Below are 13,424 nucleotides of genomic sequence, written 5' to 3' on the forward strand. Positions count from 1 at the left end.
TTGCTCTTCCCCAGTAGCATATTGGACACCTCCTGACCTGGGGTGGGAGGGTCATCGTCTGGTGTCATATCTTCTTGCCTTTTCATACTGTCCCTGGGTTTCTCCATGGCGTGGGTTGCCGTTTCCTACTCCACTGGACCATGTTTTGTCTGAGCTCTTCACTATGACGCATCTGTCTTGAGTGGCCCTGCACAGCATGGCTCATAGCTTCACTGAATTATGCAAGCCCCTTCACCACGACAAGGCTGTGATCCATGAAGGGGACATATACATCGACCCACTCTTTTAGACTTTTTTCCCATGACAGATGTTTTTAAGATCCTGAGTTCATACAGACATCTCCGTTTAGCATTCATCACTAAATCCTTTCTCATTTCATTCAGATTTTTTTCCTATTAACATGCCTACTTATAATGTAATCCCTTCTTTACGAAATAAACAAAATGTGGTATATCCATACAATGCAATACTCTTCAGCAATAAAAAGGAATGGACAGTTTGCTACATGTTATATGGATAAACATCAAAATACTATGCTTAGTGAAAGAAGCCAGACCCAAAAGATGTCACGCTGTATGATTCCATTTATATACGAAATGTCCAACAAAGGTCAATCTAGAGAGACAAAGCAGATGAGTGGTCACCTGGGCTGGGGTGGGATTAGGGAGCTGTGGGGGGTGATGGAAGGGGCTGTGGTGAGGAACTGTACAACTCCACAGACTTAATAAAAAATCATTGAGTTTATATTTAAAACAAGTGACTTCTATGGGCACATATATTAATAACAGTTGTTAAAAAAGTAAACCCTTCTTTCAACTTTTACTCATACCTCAGTTGGTTATGTTGACCCAAGATGTTCCATTGTATTGACTTTTAACTAAAAAAACCTTAAAACCTGTTTTCTGTACCTTGCAGTTGATACATCCCTCCTGGTCACAAGTCTGCCTTATTCTATTTAACAGCCATATATTTGGGTGTCAAGCAGAGCCAGAAGCTGACCATTTATTGCTCATCGCTCATCTGTTCATTCCTACCATTTTTTCACACAGGCACTTCATTTTTGTGAACTATTTTGGTTATTTTCCTCTCTGGTGTTTGAAGAAGAGACCAACAGTTGCTGTGACTGACTTCCTGCTGAGCTGCTATGAGGAGTGAGTGTGGTGCTTTACTCACTAGCTGTTCTCAAAACATAGAAATATCAACCCAGGCCAGCTTCTGACCTCTGGGGGAGGAAATCCACAAATGACACATTTTACTTGAAAATACTGGATTTAATAGAAAATATCACATTGTAAACAAGTTCATTGATCCATTAGCTTAAAACAGAATGGCAGTACAATCACGTATAAAAGCTAAAGGTAAAACACTGGTACCAAACACAGTGCTTAAAGAGAGGCCTGAGCCAGGCTCTGAAAGATCTTTCCCAGGAAAGAGGTGGCAGCAGCTTCCAACTGGCACAAAAACAGGGAGGAGGAGGCAGCATTCAAACCGTCAAGGCGTAGAAGTTAGAGGAAAGCAGAGCAATAGACTTTTTTTGTGAACAAGGAATGAAGGAGAAGGGGCAAAAGCATTATGTTTCCTGATGTTCTGGGAACATGAGGCCATGCCACAGGAGCCCAGGAGGGTTAGAAGGATAGGGTATTTTATGTGGGGAAAGGATATTAGGCAACTTCCAAAGTTGGTATATTTTTGGTGCTCAGCTCTTAGGGGTGTAGAACATGTCACTTGTGTGTTTCTAAACTGAGCTGCTTGCCCTGGCCCCATAACCTTGGCTGAATACAGCTTTGAACTTGACAGTGTCTGTTGCCCCTGTGGACCTCCTTCATGTGTATGAGAGGTTCCACAGTGAGACTTTGGAACAAAACACAGGACTCCCGTGGGAAAAATGTTTCCGCCTCCCAGTGCTGGAAGGTCCCTGTGGGAGGGGAGTTTGACGTGGCTGGGTCCCTTGAAGCTCTGAGTTTATCAGAGAAAGCCTTCTCTCTAGCCCCACCCACCCAAATCCTCTCTCAGAGTCCTCTGAGTTCAAGGAAGGGCCAACTGAAAGAGCAGGAAAAAAAAAAATGGGGAAAAGAAAGTAAGGGATAGTTTCCTTCGCATGGCCTCTGTTATTGACCAAAAGGACTGCTTCCTCATACTGATTTTAGACACAGAGTGTTTATTCCTTAATCTAAAACAGTGATTCTCAAATAAGGGGCAGCTCTGTTCAAGAGGGACTTTCAAGACTCTCCAGAGAGGTTCTATCCAATATATATAAGCCCTTAACTTCGTCCCCAGTTGAGAATCAGTGCACAGGGTAGAACTTACTGATGGGAATGTAGTATACATACGAACAGTGTCAGACAGAACAAAAAGCTAAAAACCCCTAGTCAGTGGGGCAGACATCAGAATTATGGAGTGATTCCTTTTTTTTTTTTTCTGATTAAGTTACAAACAAGTAGCTAAACTCCATGACCAAACTCCATGCTGCACAGCCAAGAACAGTTTGTCCACTTATCTGGAGTAACCATACTAGATTAAAGAAATACAATTCTGTCATCCTAAAGACAATTTCCAGAACGATCCGCCTGTCCCAATGAGGTACTTGATACCAGGATTAGCACAGGCTAATCACTGTATGGTTTCTTAGAAGACTGGCTTTTCTCTATTTCTTTCTCTTTGATACTGTACAAGGGGTCCACCAATTTGTTATGAACAAGCATTAAACCTACAAAAAATTAAAAACAAAAGTTGTTAATGCAGGTAGAGGCAGAGTTCCATTATCAACAGTAACATCCAGGAGCTCTCAAATTTTGTCCTAGAACTGGTACTCATCATCATTTTTCTGTGGGCCCAAATGATAAACATCTTAAGAATAGGAAAAGAATTTGTTATTCCTATTGAATGCTAGAATCCATGGGACTTTTATAAATTCAGTCTCTAGGACAGTTGGCCATTTGTTCACCAAAGAACCAATTCCTATTCGCCTGCTCAGTAAATGAGGATTTTCATGTTTGAAGCAGTGAGTGTCCTCTTTAAGTAGAAGAAAAAATATCTTTATGACAGTTCAGTGCCTTGACTAGAAGGAAAAGGCCTGTATGAGATCTGAAAAGAGAAAAAACCTGAGGCTCAGTATCACTGCAAGGAGTTTACCAAATTGCCCTAGAACTCCAACTTTGATTTCATTCTTTTCCCCTCCTCAGAGCAAGTAGGTCTCCAAAAATGGACCCTTACAGTCATGGATGGGAAGAAAACACTGTATTCTGGGAGGAGGGTTTGATTTTTTTTTTTAAATCACAGTTGTGAATTACAGTGGTCAGAGCATGCAAGCTAGATCCACTCTTCACTCCTGGCATGTCTGAAGTTGGCTACCTACTCTCTGACCCACCTCACCCTCACCTTTGAAATACTTGACAGTCTTCACTTTCAACTCCAGGGTAGCGTCCTCGTCGCACACAAACACTGTGCGGGGATGCTGCTGGAAGGCAGACACGGTCCACATGTGGTTCACTCCCTCCTCGATGGCCTTGTACAGAGCAAACGCCTTGTGAGCACCTGTGATGAGGATCATCACCTGGGGATCAGAAGACAAGCCTGTGATGGAGGAGAAGGAGCAGCAAAACTGGAAGTCCAGACACCTGAATTCTAGTCTGGCCACCCAAAGTGATCGTAAGGACCACTGTTTTTATATGTCATTGTAAGTCGTTAGCATGGGGCACACTGTGCTCCATGCTCTATGCGCTTTATCACACAAGTAGCCTGAAGTGGGGAGCATCATTATCCCTACCTTCTAGGATAAGGAAGTAGGTTCTGTGATGGGGGTTTAAGTAGCCTGCCCCAGGTCGTTTCTAACCTAGAGTCCGTGCTCTTGACCACCACGTAATTGTGCCTTCTGGCACCTCTGATGATGTCTGTGAAAGTGCCCTGTGAACACATGTGCCGTGTTCACACATGCACACCGAGGCCCACACCTTATCCCAACTGTTCTGACGCTAGGTCCCAGGGCTTCTAGGGTGGGTGAGTTTTCAGTGACAAACTGAAAAAGAGGGGTCACAATTGGCACTGTCTACACGGAGGCCTTGGAAGCAATGGTGAGAGTTATCTGTGTGGCTGCTAAGGTTGAATCCAAATAAGGCTGCCCCTTAATCTGGTCACTTTTCAATTCAGAGTATTAGACCTGCTCGTGTGACTTGGAGTAATGCTTTTTGTCTAAGTAAAACAGGCACAGACTCCCCTCAACGCTTAAAATATCAAGATGTCAAGTGTTGGAAAGTGATTATAAATAGCTCTCCATATACCCTTTCATTGTAATTCACTTGTATCATGGAGTTGTGAGCAGGATCTACTGTTCCTTGCTTGAAAGATGAAAAAACAGAGGCACAAAGAGAAATGTGACTTGGACGCCAGAATTCATTTTCAAAAAGAGAATTTCCAGATTTCCAGCCCCAGGTCCTTTCTGCACACTACAGGAACAGCCCTCAAACCACAGTTATTTACCAAAACCAGCAAAATGATCTCCCTAGGTACTGATTCAAGGTTACCCAACAGAAATCTGCAGCCGTTTCACAAAAGTTCATTTTAGACAGGAAATCTTTTTCACTGATTTACATGTTTGTTTACAGACTTGGGCAAGGAAAAGTTGAAGCTAAAATTTCTGTAGCTGCTTCTCACTGAATATATCAGAAATGAAGAGAAAAAGCTTCTAATGAAAGTAAGGAAACTGGAGCCACCAAAAAATTCTAATGATACCCAGATTTCTATGGGAAGACTTACTAAATTCAGGTCAAGATACTATTTCTATCACACTTCTCCACATTTATGAATCTCTACACACAGGGCTATAAGCACAAGCATCTTGCAGTTGCAGGGGGAGCTCCCTTCAAGCAGTGACTGACCGCCACCAACTGCAGGGAACCAGAGGGCCCCCTCAGTACCTGGGCAGGTACAAATTCATATTCTGACATTAGTGATGCTGGGTAAGCAGAGACTAGGAGCCTGCAGCTTTCTGGGCAGTCACTGTCAAAAGGTTTCACCTCACACTGGGAAGAATGGTTACTTCCAGAGAAGGAGAACAGTGAAGGGTCTCAGTTGGGACTTTAGCCTTATTTATAATGTCTTCATTTTTAATAAAAGTGAATTCAGGTGGTACTTGTATAGTTAAAATTAGCAGCAAAAAGACATGTCTAGCTCCGCCCCCCCTCCCCCCACCCCAGGCCAATGAAAGGCCTATGAATCCCTTGCACCCTTACCTCTCTAGCATCCATGACAGTGCCCACGCCCACCGTCAGGGCCATAGTGGGCACCTTGGCAAGATCTCCATCGAAGAACCTAGCATTGGCTAGGATGGTGTCCATGGCCAGCGTCTTCACACGGGTCCTAGATACCAGACTGGAGCCCGGCTCGTTGAAGGCAATGTGTCCATCAGGGCCGATGCCTGCCCAAGAGAGATGGGGCAGCCCTGTTGATACCAGGGATCCAAGACTTCAAGAATGGACAATTCCTCCTTCCCCACTTAGGGTCTGAAAAAAATCCTTGAAAACCGTGTCTCTTACCTCATTCAGTTAAGATAACACTTTAAGCATCTGATCTTCCCCGCTTGTTTCTAGCTGAGGCATACACACACATTGTTAACTTGCTAACCACCTCAGAAAGCCAAGGAGAGAGCAATTCAAAAAGCTTCTGCCCCCCAGATCATCCAAGTGTAACTTTTCTCTTGTCTGCCACTAGTCATGGGTCCCACTGCTCGGACAGTCACACTGAATAAAACACATACAAGGCCTGGAAAGGGGCCGCCAGGTTTATAATATCTCAAAACATGAGCATTCCTAGCCTCTTCCTCCCCACTTGGAAGTAAAGAAGGGTTAAATCTGGAGCAGTAAAAAACTTCAACTTCAGCCTCCCACCTCCACCATCTGTAGGTGACTCCAGAGGCCATGACAGACGGAAGTGTAAGAGGGCAACTCAGGGTAGGGAGACCCTAGGTCCCCACCCTCTCTCTGCTGCTCTGGCTGGCTGACCCAGGGCAAGTCACAAAACTTCTCTGGGGTTCAGTCGCTATTTATAGTGTGCAGGGGTTGATGGTAGAATCTTTTAGAACTACATGAGTCTGATTTTTAATGTTTAACTGATCAGCCAGTTCCCGTGACTGATCCATAAAACTCTGTCTAGGAAACGGAGAGAATCTGAGTCCAAATCCAAATACCTCACTTTAGATAAGACACTGAAGAAGAGGAGATGCCCCAGATCAGTTTCTGAGCAGCAGGGGCTCCCGCTCTGTGCCTTCCCTGCCACCTCAGGCGAACAAATGACCCCTGCCACTGGCATAGACAGGAAGCTGTTTGGGAGACAGGCATGGGTCTTGTCCTCCTTCTCATGTGTTCCAGCCACCCTGGACACCTGCTGCAGTGTCGAGCTCACCTCCAACAAACAGCTCAATCCCGCCCGCAGCCTTGATCTTCTCTTCAAAGGCATCACACTCAGCCTGCAGGTCAGCTGCATTCCCATCCAGGATGTGAGTGTTTTCTGGGTGGATGTCAATGTGCTTGAAGAAGTTGTTCCACATGAAGGAGTGGTAGCTCTCTGGGTGGTCTCGAGGAAGGCCTGTGGGGCCATGGCTGCACTCAGTCATACCAGGCTGAGCCAGAGTCCGCCTCCCAAAGATGCCAGGATACCTCCTGACCCCCAGAGACACTTTCAGGGAAGAGCCTATCAGGGAGGCTGGGGCCCCAGCCCTCCCACCCCCAGCCACTCAGGATAGGCTGAGCTGGTATCCTTGTCTGCTCATGACCATGGGACTAGGCCCTCATTCTGATCTCCTTTCACAGGGGAATGGCCAGAGGCTGCAGGCTAGGGTCATTCTGGGCCTCTAGAGGTGGGCTAGCCTCCTGGGGGGTAACGGCTGGGTCCATCTAGGGAAGGAAGCAAGCATACCCCTTACCCTATGCCTCCTACCCCACCATTCATTCCCAGTTACACCCTGCTCAGCCTGAACCCCAACCTGAACACCAGGGGGCTGGCGAGAATTAATTTCAGGGCTTCCCAAAAAGCATGTTTTTCAGTCAAGAAGAATGTTTAAAATGCGTTTCAGGGGCTGGGTATGGAGAAGGAAATGGCAATCTACTCCAGTATTCTTGCCTGGAGAATCCCATGGATGGAGGAGCCTGGTAGACTGCAGTCCATGGGGTTGCTAAGAGTCGGACATGACTGAGCGACTTCACTTTCACCTTTCACTTTCATGCATTGGAGAAGGAGATGGCAACCCACTCCAGTGTTCTTGCCTGGAGACTCCCAGGGACGGGGGAGCCTGGTGGGCTGCCATCTATGGGGTCACACAGAGTCGGACATGACTGAAGCAACTTAGCAGCAGCAGCAGCAGCAGCAGGGATTGGGGGAGTGGGGAAATGAGTAGTTGATGTTTAATAGCTAGAGTTTTAGTTTTGCAAGATAAAGAGAGTTCTGGAAATTGGTTGCACAACAGTGTGAAAGTACTTAATGCCAAACTGTACACAGAAAGACAGTTAAGATGGTAAGTTTTATGTTATGTGTAGTTTACCACAATTTAAAAAAAAAAAACCTTTCAAGTGAAACCATTACAAGATGATGGTAGGCGGTACAGAGGGTGACAGGAGTCCAAGGTGCCACTTTTAAAGACACCAGTCTCAGCTACCCTCCCAGTATACTTGGCAGGAAGGGGACTGGAAGATGAACAGAAGAAAGTCCAGACACAAACAGTGGGGGGACATGCCCCAGCCATGGGACCCCAGATCCCATTTGCAGTCATTTGTTCCAGAAAGAAATTGCATGGAGTTGGGGAGGAGACAGAGGGGGCAATATGCTAAAGTTTATCAAGTGTCTGCTTCTATAGAACAGAAGCTTCCACATCTGTTATATCACTTAATGCTTACAGCCCAAAACGTCAGCTTCATTAGCTTCGTGTCATAGCTGAAGAAACCAAGGCCTGGAGGATGTGGTATCACCAATTGAGCCTACCACCAAATGTCACTGGTTCCGAGATGTCCCCAATCCTCTCCTGGCTGATACTGTGAGGCGAGGAGTATGACTTTTCTGGAATCAGGTAAGACCATGAAAGACAGACTCACCCACATACTCATCCATGTTGAAAGTCTTCACATATTTGAAGGACAGGTCTCCATTCTTATAGTATTCAATCAGTTTCTTGTAGCAGCCAAGTGGGGTGCTCCCTGCAAGAGAGGCCACAGCAATGAATTCCCTTCATTGCCCCAGAGGGCAACCAGGAATGAATCAGGGATGCTTCATTAGGAATACCTGTCAGATCTGAAGTCCTACCCAATGCTCAATCCCAACTGCCATCCATTAAGTTGCTGGTTTAATAACCTATTTTCCCCCTAGACTGCAAGCTCCAGGAGGGCAGGGCTATGTTTGTCTTGTTCACTGCTGAATCCCTAGCACTTAAAGCACTGACGATTGAAATGACTGTGATTAGCACCTGAGTGAATGTCAGACTTAATTGCCAACACGATATTCCCTGAGCAACCAGTATGTGAGAGGTACATTATGGGCATGCGGAGAAGTGACAGACTCAGCAGCCACCCTGGAGGAGCTCACTGTCTAGAAGAGGGGACACATTACACCACGTAATGTCAGCTGTGGTACAGGCTAGCCTGTGGGTTTGGGGAGACTTCCCCTTGGAGCAGCAAACTCTTGAGTGCAGTCTCATTAAAAAGTCATAAACCCATAAAGAGGCAAGAGGACTACTGTAGATTAAGAAACTAGATATGCATGAAGTCTGACTGGACATTGGATTAATTTTTTAAAAACTACAAATAATAAATGAACAATTAGAGGGAAAATTAATATAGTTTGTATTAGATGATATTGTGAAATGATTTTTAATTCCCCTAGGTATGATAGTAGTATTGTGGTTATATAAGAGAATGTCTTTATTCTGAGGAGTTATGTGCTAAAGGGCTTAGAGGTAAAAGACTTAGAGGATCTCTGGACCTTTCAAGTGGCTTATAAGGAGTGTGTGTATAGACAGAACATGAGCCACAAGATATGAAAGTAAATATGCAAAATGTTAACTGGTGAATCCAGATAAACGGTACCTATTCTTTCAGCTTTTTTGAATATGTGAAACTGCTAAAAATAAAAAGATGGAAAGAAAAAAGCCCCACCCAAACCAAGTCATTCTTTTCATAACCCACTAATGGCTTCTGAATAATATCCAGTCCTAACACAGGCTCTGTATAACCTGGCCCCTGGCTGCCTCCCGCCCGCCTCAGGAATCCTGCTTCAAGCAGTTTCACCTCAGGGCCTTTGCACATGGGGTTTGTTCCCTTTGCCAACATTGCTACCCTACCAGTATCTGCACAGCCAACTCACCTCTTTAGGGCCTTTACTCAGAGACTTTCCCTGTCCCCATATCCAACACTAACTCCCACCCCTTCCTTAGGGAACTTCCCACATTCCCTATCACTTGCCCTGCTTCATTTTCTCCTTCCCTCTTATCACCATCCAGTCTACTCTGTATTTTGCTAATTCACTTGTTTATGATCTGTTTCTCCCACTATAAGCTTTAGGAAGGCAGGAATTTGTGTTCTTTTTATTCATTGCTGTATCTCTAGCATTGAAAACAGTTTGGCATATAGCAGGTATTCGAAAAATATCTGCTGAATGAATGGCAGCAGCCCCATTCACACAAAATAACCAGCTTGTCTCTGTGACATGGTCTTAGCTATGCCTGAGCTACACAGCTTCCCTGTCCTCCCCCTGAATTTTGTCATGTACATTTTCCAAACTTCTAGCCTTCCCATCAATCCTGTGTGTTGTTGTTGATCAGGCACTAAGTTGTGTCTGACTCTTCACGACCCCATGGACTGTAGCACACCAGCCGCCTCTGTCCTCCACTATCTATTGAAGTTTGCTCAAATTCATGTCCATCGAGTCAGTGATGCTATCTAACCATCTCATCCTCTGACACCCTCTTCTCCTTTTGCCTTCAATCTTTCCCAGCATCAGGGTCTTTTCCAATGAGTCAGCTCTTCGAATCAGATGGCCAAAGTACTGGAGCTTCAGCTTCAGCATCAGTCCTTCAGTGACTATTCAGGGTTGATTTCCTTTAGGATTGACTGGTTTGATCCTGTTGAGCTCCCCAATATCTAGTCAATAAATTCCTTTTCTTCTTAAATTAGCCAGAGTAGGTTTTGGTAGCTTCCACCCAAAACCCGGACTGGTGCTTCATCTAACAGGAGTATTCCAAGGAACCCACATGGAAATGCTGTGCTGGTTCAAGTGTGATAGTAAGGAAGGGGCCAGGTCTTCGACAGCCCTAATACCACTCTGAGGGCGCTGGATCTATTTTGCAAATGACGCAGCAATGGGGAGGGGTTTCAGTAGAAGCCCAGACTCCAGCCTAGTCTGGCTGTACAGTTAGAAAACAGGATGTTAGTGCAGCACCGTCCTAGTCTGAGATGTTAGTGGTTTCACAGGCACCTGCATATACTCTTCCCACAAACCTCTTGAGCAGAGATGGGGAAACTTCAGCCCACAGGCCAGATCTAGCATACTGCCTGTTTTTGTAGCATTCATAAATTAAAGGACAGTTTAAAAAACAAAAGAATATTGTGACATATGAAAATTATATAAGCTCAAACTTCAGTGTTGGTAAAGTTTCACTGGCAGACAGCATGCTCATTTATGTATTGTCTAGGACTGTTTTTGAGCTACAAGGACAGAGTTAAGTGATTGCAATCACTGGTTATATGGCCAGTGAAGTGTAAAATATTTATTATTTGGCTGTATATAGAAAAAGCTTGAAGACTCAACCAATAGTATATGGGCCACTGAGGCAAATCCACCCCATCTCTGAAATCAGAACATTTGCCTTGACGAGCTAGAATCAAAATATCCTCCAATAAAGGCAGCATTCTGATTTTTTCCCCAAAGAAATTGGGACTGTTTTTCACTTAGGTTCTATGTTTAATTAAGTCTTACAGAAATTGCTTTGAGTGACTCAATTCTCCCAAAGACGGTGCTTAGTTATTAGCACTATAGGTGCAGAGAAGAGAAATTACTTCATTACATAAAATGTATGTCTTAAGGTATTTGGACTTAATTCTGTTAAGGACACTTGGCTCCCAGGGCTGACTTAGAATATAGCCTAAAAATCAAAGTTTTTCGTGCCTAACCAAGATCCCTTCTACTCCAGGATTCTTCAGGAGCAGGCAGCAACAAAACAATCCCCAGAGGAAGCTTAGCTGCTGCTAAGTTGCTTCAGTCGTGTCCAACTCTGTGCGACCCCATAGACGGCAGCCCACCAGGCTCCTCCATCCATGGGATTTTCCAGACAAGAGTACTGGAGTGGGGTGCCATTGCCTTCTCCGCCAGAGGAAGCTAGGTCCTCTGTTTTGTATGCCCAGGGCGCAGGGGAGTTGTTCATTCATAGGGGCAGTACCTTAGAGCCCTCCTTGCAGTTCCTTGTCTGAATGAGCCTACCTACCTGGACCCTTGAGAGCCCCTAATGCCTTTGCCCACTCTCCCCATCCCACAACGCACCAGTAGGGAGCCCCAGGGTGAAGTACTTGTCTGGCCCTGGGTTAAACTGGATGATGCGGTTCCTGATGTATTTGGCCGCCCACTCACTGGCCTGAGAATAGTGGTCCAGGATGATGAGCTTCATCGTGTCCTGCAGAGGCAGGTGACAGAAACAATTATTAGTAAGACATAAGGAGAAAGGGGTGGAGGTGGTTGTGATGGAGGGGTAAGCCCCTTTCTCTAGGCTGAGCCAGGAAGAGGAAGGCTTTTTCAGTTCACAGGAATATCAAAAAGCTGGGCCAAGTGCCTCCACCACCCAGCAGGAGGCGCTGCTGCGGGACAGACCTGGGGTCCAATCTCGGTTCCTCTATTTATCACTGCAGGACCTTGGTTAAGGATCCAAGTTCTTTGAGCCTGTTTTCTCTCAACTTGAATATGGGGACAACAGCACCTACCTGAGAGATTTCATGATGGTGAATATTAAATGAGAAAATGCCTGTAAAGCACATAGTATTCAACATAATATGTTGGCTAGTATCTTGTAGCTCGACCCAGGCCCGTGTTCCCTTTCTTGACGACCCTCACCTGGCTAGATGCTATGCTCTACCCTTGAACAACTCCTCACTAAACAGGTCATGGGATCATCTTGGATCACTAGAGTAGGTGACGGGCTGGAGAGGTGTGTTCTCTTTCAGTACCAGAGAGGAGTGTTCCTACGGGCCGGCCTTGCTTTGTGAATCCTGTTTCCACCAAAGAACACCGGGTAAAGGCAATCGCTCAGGAATTAGGGCGTCTACTCCTCCCCCAGCTGCGGTCAAATCAGAGTGGAAAGGCCCGAGGCTGAGGTGGCTGGGTCTGCGATTCATGGGGTTTCCCCCCCACCCCAATGGCAATCCCATCGCCCTCCCAGGGAGGAGGTCCAAGCAGATTGCTGGGAATCCCGGCCCCGGGGTGCCGGAGGCTGGGCAGGACCCGGACCTCGCCCGCGAAGAGGGTCCCTGCGGACCCCGCTCCCCACTTACACAGATGCCTCCCGCGGCGGCTGCAGCGACTGCGCCGGCAGCCCCGCCCCGCGCGGGTCATGTGGCTGCAGGTCACGCGGTGGCGCGCTCGGTCGTCGGGGCTGATTCTGAGGGGCCGCGGCTCCGCGGAAGCGTCTGACCCGCCGGCCAGGGGCCGCCCACTCTCATTTGAGTTCCGGGGCTGAGTAGGCCTGGGTGGCAGCGGAGAGGGTGGGTGGGAAACGGGACCCGGAGACTGGTTTGGTGGGAGAGAGAGACGGGAGGGGGGTCCCAGGTTGCTCCCAGGGATGCAGTCCCCCGGGCGGGGGTTCTGGGACCAGGTTTTCAGTTTTGGGGGTGAGGCCGGGAAGGAAGAGTAGAATCTCTTTCTCTAGGGCTGAGCTTGTCTCTGACCTTTATTTTTTTAGATGTCATTTCTTTACCTAGATAGTACTGCTTTTTTTGTTTTCAATATAATTGGATTTTTTTCTACCTCTAGGGGGAAAAAAAAAATCAATCTTTGCAGCAGTATAAACTAGAGAAAAACGTAAACTCTTGGTCTCCTCTATTCCTCCACCCTGAGATCATGTTAACAGTTTAGACTACATCCTCAGTGAATTTTCGTTAAGATCCTTATATTTTACAGAAATGAGAACATACCAAACGGGCCATCCCAAGGCAGCTGGGCGCCCATGTCTTGCAGTTCCCCTGACTCGGCTCGCCCTTTCCTTTTGGGCCCCACTGCGGCTCCATCTTCTGGTGAGACCCTGATGAGCTGGGACTGTGCAGCGAACACAAGTTCTGGGTACTTGTTCTTTGGCTTCACTGTTGGTGTAGGGTTTTTTGTTTGTTTGTTTTGCTTTATTTATTTTTTTAATTTAGTTAGAAATCTCATCTCAGACTGAGGATTGCAGATGTTTCTCAGTGAGG

General features: G+C 46.2%; 1 protein-coding gene and 1 long non-coding RNA gene across 2 annotated transcripts in view; one reads left to right on the forward strand and one right to left on the reverse strand.

Annotated features, from left to right (window-relative positions):
* Nucleotides 1-1,250: 1,250 nt before the first annotated feature.
* Nucleotides 1,251-12,633, reverse strand: GNPDA1 (glucosamine-6-phosphate deaminase 1). The gene is made up of 7 exons (XM_019965145.2): nucleotides 12,516-12,633; nucleotides 11,515-11,644; nucleotides 8,079-8,180; nucleotides 6,397-6,579; nucleotides 5,229-5,413; nucleotides 3,379-3,553; nucleotides 1,251-2,707 (listed from the first exon to the last, which is right to left on the reverse strand). The coding sequence occupies exons 2-7, from the start codon at nucleotides 11,636-11,638 to the stop codon at nucleotides 2,607-2,609; spliced, it is 870 nt and encodes a 289-aa protein (XP_019820704.1). The 5' UTR covers nucleotides 11,639-11,644; nucleotides 12,516-12,633; the 3' UTR covers nucleotides 1,251-2,606.
* Nucleotides 5,412-13,424, forward strand: part of LOC109562151 (uncharacterized) — a 57,365-nt gene continuing 49,352 nt past the window's right edge. The window contains exons 1-3 of the long non-coding RNA XR_002181132.2: nucleotides 5,412-6,466; nucleotides 7,886-12,725; nucleotides 13,141-13,299. This is a non-coding gene — a long non-coding RNA (uncharacterized lncRNA). The remainder of the gene's footprint in view (nucleotides 6,467-7,885; nucleotides 12,726-13,140; nucleotides 13,300-13,424) is intronic.

This window comes from Bos indicus, chromosome 7, assembly GCF_029378745.1.
Source record: "Bos indicus isolate NIAB-ARS_2022 breed Sahiwal x Tharparkar chromosome 7, NIAB-ARS_B.indTharparkar_mat_pri_1.0, whole genome shotgun sequence".
Lineage (NCBI taxonomy): Eukaryota > Metazoa > Chordata > Mammalia > Artiodactyla > Bovidae > Bos > Bos indicus.